The 6,271-nt window shown below is 34.9% G+C and overlaps 1 protein-coding gene and 1 long non-coding RNA gene across 2 annotated transcripts; both read right to left on the bottom strand.

The window, feature by feature from the left end:
• Window positions 1-613: 613 nt before the first annotated feature.
• LOC140967619 (protein BRASSINAZOLE-RESISTANT 1-like) lies at window positions 614-2,448 on the bottom strand. The gene is made up of 2 exons (XM_073428239.1): window positions 2,155-2,448; window positions 614-1,614 (listed from the first exon to the last, which is right to left on the bottom strand). The coding sequence occupies exons 1-2, from the start codon at window positions 2,419-2,421 to the stop codon at window positions 919-921; spliced, it is 963 nt and encodes a 320-aa protein (XP_073284340.1). The 5' UTR covers window positions 2,422-2,448; the 3' UTR covers window positions 614-918.
• Window positions 2,449-5,391: 2,943 nt separating this feature from the next.
• On the bottom strand, window positions 5,392-5,901 carry LOC140959483 (uncharacterized). The gene is made up of 3 exons (XR_012171991.1): window positions 5,770-5,901; window positions 5,567-5,685; window positions 5,392-5,480 (listed from the first exon to the last, which is right to left on the bottom strand). It is a non-coding gene; the product is annotated as an uncharacterized lncRNA (long non-coding RNA).
• Between the last annotated feature and the right edge of the window lie 370 nt (window positions 5,902-6,271).

Here is a 6,271-nt window from a genome sequence, read left to right as displayed (position 1 = left end):
TGTTCATAATAAATTTTATAATTTCAAAATCTGCGTTATAATTTAAATATAATTTTAATAAATTTATTTGACAATTTAAATATCATTTTAATTTTATAAATTTTTGGCAAAAAGAAAGAAAAATCAAAAAAATAATTATGTAATTTATTAAATTTAGAACTACATGTGACACTTATAAAACAAACGAAGTACTCAAAAAATTTAAAACACAATAAACTAATATTGGTTATTTTCTAAAAAACCAAAATTATTACAATTAACAAATTAAAAATCAAGCGTGTTCCAAACCGGGCTTCCATATCAAACGATAGGGTTTGAGATTTTTATATATTAAGGATAATTAAGTCATTTGTGGTGTTTTTTATCATTAAATTAAAATTATCACATCTTATATAAAAAGGATATTTTATTTTTGTATAAAATTATTTATCACGGACCCATGATATTATCATGGCTTTTTAAAAAGATACCAAACGTATGATAAGGAGGATTATTTTATCAATCTCTCTTATATAGTGTACCAAACTATATCTAAAAGTGAAATTAATTCCACGCGTGGACGCCTAAATATATAGTACAGAATCATTGATTTGAACAGAAACACAAAAATAGCTAAAATGTAAATCCATCAATCACTGAGAATATATAGTCTACACTAGTCAGAAAATGACATGGAAAAAATAACACAAACTATATATATCTATCTACATGCGATGTTGAAAACTGAAGAAGCAATAGGCAGAAGAAAACTAAAAAATCAATCCAACTTTAAGCCAGGAAGTGACTCAAGCTTTCAATTTTTCACCATGGATTGCTAATATCATCTGCAAGCCGGTCTTTTACGACAACTGTGTACTTCCGAATCAATCGCAGCACCTTAGTGTGAAAGATGTCTTGAATTTAAGACGAGGCCATGAATCAAGTTCGAGTATTCCCATTACCTAGCGTGAGCTCGAGATCATCCATCCCCACCTCGTGAATCCTCTCCCCTTCCCATGGTTTAACAGCCATATTCTCAAAATCGAATTCGGGACACTTTTCTTCATTTGAGGTAGCACCCTTGGAAGGAACACGTTGAGCAACTGGTCTCACCAGATTAAAAGTTGGAGATGTTGGAACCAAGTTGGTTACATTTGTGTAGGCTTGGAAGTTCATCCATTGCCCCGAATCAACAGTAGATGTGTCGGATTCGTCACACTCGGGTATAGCAAACTCTGGTTTGAAACGCTGGGTACGAGTTGGACTAGCTGGGGCCGAAGCCACAAAACAAGGGATATTAAAGGCAGACATGGATTCCTTGACAAGGGTCTCTAAATTGAAAGTGTTCTTCGGAATTCGGGTGGGGGATGATAAAGGTGGAGTTACAGGGGCACTGTTTGATATCCGGAGAGGAGGAAGAGACGCGGGGAATGAGTTAAGAAGGAAAGCGAATGGGTGAAATGGGGCATTGGCGTTTTGACGAGTAGGGCTTGGGCACAAAGAGGAAGAGGGGCTCGGTTGATACGAGGGAATCGGGCTCGCAAAATATGAAGAAGGCGGGCTTGGATTCCTGGACGAACTCGGGGTAATGTTGGCCGAAATGCCTCCTATTTTTATTGGACATGGCTTGCATCCCTGCATATTGATTGTTGCATAAGATCAGATGAAAAGGTTTCACTCCCTTTTAATGAAGCATAATTAGTAATTAAAGTTTCAAGAAATTAACTGCATATTTAATCAGCGTCGAGCCAATTCAATTTTCATGACTAATTTTTCTTAGTTTTTCATCTGGCTTCAAATAAACCTTGAACAGTTCTTGCAGGAATAAAGGTCAATTGCAGCAGCCATCAGAACGGCAGATTTAATTTCAACATAACAGAGAACAAATTATCAAACAACTAGATCAAATTCAAAAATGTGCACTGCCCTTCCCAAGTAACAATTACAACATGAAGAAATAAAAAAAAACCCTAAACCAGGAAACAGCAATCTTGATCAAAATTAGGAAAACCTGCATCCCAAACTCAGAGGTCTCTACAAATCCAAGGAAACCCACCACTTAAATTTAAAACCCCGTCAGTATGAAAGATCCAGTCACCAAAGAGGGGAAGAAACCCAGATGCAAAGAGAAAATTAAAAAAGAAACTATGCAAAAAAATGTCTATAAAAGTTAACCTTTCGATAAGTGGTGCCATCCGGCTCAACGACCCATCCAGCCTCAGCACAAAGCGCTTTCAATACTTCATTATTGTCGCAGTGCTTAGGCAAATCGTAGTTCCCCTGCGCCCTTAACCCCGTATAAATTTTAGCCGCAGTTGCCCTCCTCCTCCTCTCTCTCCGCCTGTTGTTCTCCCTTTCTCTCCAAGAAGGCTTCCTCCTGCCTCCATCGCCATTTCCAGCTGCTGCTGATGAACATATCGATCCTCCAGCTTCCCACATCATTTATATATATATATATATATATAGTTGCAGGGTGTAGAGTACTCCCGAGGAATACGCTTCCCCAGCGTGGAAGAATCTGTGTGTGAAGTGTTCTTGTATTGTAGTTATTAATGTGGATGTGTTCGGACTGGGAAGGAAAATAAATAATTTCAGTTGTGCGTGTAGTGTGTACCTGTAAGCAATATTGGCCAATCGAATCAACTTGAATTGAAAAACATATTATAATTTTATATATATTATTTTTGTATTAAATTAATGGATCCTCTTGCATAAGTTCCTTACTAAGATGATAAAGTCGGGTTTTTTTTTTATTATTAATTAAAAAATAATTTTGCCCGTGGTATTTTACAAGATTAGCCACAAGCAAAATTAATTATGAAATTATTTTTAAAAAAATTAATAATAAAAAATATCAGACTTTATTATATTCCTTTAATGCAAAATGCGTTCGTTTACGGTAGCAGCGTGCCTCGGCAATTTCAACTACGATTCTCCCGTTGCGTATGCAGTATTCATCTATAAATCTCTCCTTAGTTTGTTATGTTATATTTAAAACCTTCACAATTTTTAAACTTATTTGTCTCGTATTTCTTTTTTTATTACACTTTTTCAGTTCAAAATTATTATGTCAATTTGTTTAAATTTTATTTCTATTCAAAATTTTTTCTTCCAAATGGCTACTATCGATGTTGTTTTATATTTTGATGGTCATGTTATTGCAAAGAATGGATCAGTCGAATATAGAATTCCTAATTACATATACGATGTTACTATTATTACTCAAAGATACATCACTTCGTCATCGAATTCATTTGCAACTCTCGATATATCAAAAGTTGTAAATTCGATTGGGAGATATGAGTTGAAGAGACCGTAATGTAGGCTAATCATAACTTACTAATTCTTGCAGGCAATATCAGCAGTGGTACATTGGAGATCAATGGGCGATGGTAGTAGACGATCTTACTATGATCTTATGGGTACAATTAGATTTGAGTTATGATGTTCTTGAACAAGGGGTTGACGAAAAAAATGAGACTAATTAGGGTAAGTCGGAATAAGTACAAATGTTGTTCTGAATCACATGACATTGTGAACTAACGGTTAGTTGTATACATGAGTCATTGAAAGTCACACAAGTATTAGATTTTTGGTTCTCGTTAAGTAATCAAATTCTAGGAGTTGAATTTGTCTAATTCAATTTGATAGAGATCAAACATATTTCTTATAAAAGAGTTTATAATTGAATTTCATAAATAGGCTTCTGCCAAAATGAATCAGTAAAAAATTTTGTTCTTCGAAATTGTCATTCTGATTACATGAACGAGATTTGCACCTTCGTCGCATCGACGTTGTCTGATCTTCGATCGAAGTTATAATGAGTTTATAATTATTTAATTAGTGAATTTAGAATATGCTAATTAAATAATAATTGAGTAGTAGTCAGTACTGTGTAATATTCCCAAAAAATATTCTATATGGATCTAGAATTGATTGATAATTATTTAATTATACTATATATCGTATTATTTAATTTAAATGATATTTTCAAGAGTGAAAAATGAGATATAAGAGTTTTACGTAACAAAAATATAAAATCCTGATTGAAGGAGAGAATATTAGTTTGATTAAAATTATAATTATAATATGTTATAAAAAGTTGATAATATACCATTAATAAAACATAACACAAGAAATTACAAGATAATTTTATAACTATCCCACCTCCCAAAATACAACTCTCGGCCAACTGGATGTTTGAAAATCAAAATTGCTATTGGTCAATTTGTGATTGAGAAATCATGAAAAGTCCCGGCAAAGTTTGATTGCCAATTGGTGAATGAGAATAAAAAAAATATATCTGCCAATTATTTTATTGGAAAAATCATAAGGGTCTCGGCCAATCGGTGATCAGGAATCAAGTTGCTCTCAGCCACATTGATCGGGGGATTTTTTTAAAAAATAATATATTTTTAAAATTTATGTATTAAAATATTGCAGATTTGAAAACTTTGCGAAAATATTACAATCTGAAAATGAAAACTCCGGATTCATAATTTTTTTTTAAAAAATAAATAAATTGTGTGACGGATTCATTGAATCCGTGACAGTGGGCCACAGATTCTCTCTTTTTCCTCCTTATAAATTGCACCGAGTATTCGACATTCTTTCATCAATCTTCGGCGCAAATATTCTTTCCATCGATATCCTTCGTCACAAATATTCGGCATTCTCTTACTCAATTTTTTTCTTCGCTCCGTAGTATTTTTTGTTAGTTTTAATTTTTAGAATATGTGACTCTCTTCCCTTTATATTTTGCGTCGATCGTGTGATTATTGGAATTTCTAATTTGATTTCAGGAAATTCTGTCGAATATCAGAATTTTAGAGATTTGCGTCGAGTCTCAGTAATTCAGAAGTTGATTTGGAAGAATTGTGCTGAGTATCAGAATTTGGGAGAATTGCGCCGAGTCTCAGTCAAATCTATGTTTCTTCTTTCTATATTGAATTTTTTTTGTATAATATTTCTGATAATGTTTTTAATTTATTGCAGATATTAAACATCATTCGCTGATTCAATTACAATCACAGTTGTTCCGGCCTTTGTGAAAAATCTTTGTGATATGTCGCCCAATCACAATTGTTCCGGCCTTGTCGCGTCAATTTATGGAAATTATCGAAGTTAGTAGCAGGTGGCGGAAGACCCTGACGCATTCCAAATTGTCGGAGACACAGCTTTGGCTATGCATCTCAACTATATGAAAATTGATCAATGCACATGTCAACCGACATAGATGAATTCTATTTCCATCAAGAATTCTAACAATCTCCGGGTGCTTCATATCATAAATTGTCCATAGAAAATGAAGCAAATAAAATAAATAAAAAAAAGATTATCAATTTGATAACATAAAATTCACACTGAATTTTTAAAAAAATTCAAACTTTAAACAACTAATTTATATATCCACCTATCTTTCTACCATCCTGTCAAGCATATCTCTCATAATACGGACCGAATGATGGGCCGTGTGTGTCCAAGAGAATCCGCGTCTCCACCTGCAAATTATAAAAGTACACAATACAGTCATTAAAATTACATAACAAAATAATAATAATAAATGTTAATTAAGTCTTATTAGTACTGTGCGCCGTATGGTGGGAATGGTAGACCCTGAAGCGCATCTGAAGCATGCTCTTCTGAAATAGATACTTGTTGCGCTCTATCAGGACAAAGAAGAGTAATTCTAGACCATACCCAAATCTGCAATAACATACAACAGAAATTGTCAAATCATAAGAAAAATTAAGTACAACAAATATAATGACCGTAGAAGTGTAAAAATACCTGCAATATCTGAACATGCCCACACAAATCGACCTTTAATCTCATTGATGTGTCGCACAACTCTCTGTAAAGAGATTCCAACACAGCAGAACCTCAGCTAAACGTATTTACCATTTTTATGTCCTCAAGAAAACTACAAATACATAAGTGATACGAATCTGACCGGACATGGCGTGCAAATGATTGGAAGGAGATTTAGAGAGCGTCGTTGTTTCGGACCTTCAAGCTCAATAATGATGAATCAAGCATATCCAAGCAAGTGGTGGAGTCCAACAAAGAATATAATGAAAGGAGTCTCGAACAACCAAGAATATGAGTGCAGAATGGCCCGAGAGAGGGCGCAGCAGCGCGCGCTAGCGCAGACATGCAGAACTACGCGCGCGCCCGCGCCAGATGTGGCGCCACCGCGCGCCGCACCCAGAACACGGCCACCCGCGCGCTAGCTGCTGGACGAGAACAGAACCTTGAGCGAGATCACGCGCAGCCGTGCGCCCCGCCGTGC

This window comes from Primulina huaijiensis, chromosome 2, assembly GCF_012295235.1.
Source record: "Primulina huaijiensis isolate GDHJ02 chromosome 2, ASM1229523v2, whole genome shotgun sequence".
Classification (NCBI taxonomy): domain Eukaryota; kingdom Viridiplantae; phylum Streptophyta; class Magnoliopsida; order Lamiales; family Gesneriaceae; genus Primulina; species Primulina huaijiensis.
This window is presented reverse-complemented; position numbering and strand designations above follow the sequence as displayed.

What these genes read in the sequence shown, in the direction of transcription:
- LOC140967619 (XM_073428239.1), bottom strand. Translation starts at nt 2,421, where the DNA reads ATGATGTGGGAAGCTGGAGGATCGATATGTTCATCAGCAGCAGCTGGA. An exon ending in ATGGCACCACTTATCGAAAG is followed by an intron (nt 1,615 to 2,154) that starts GTTAACTTTTAT and finishes ATCAATATGCAG; the next exon opens with GGATGCAAGCCATGTCCAAT.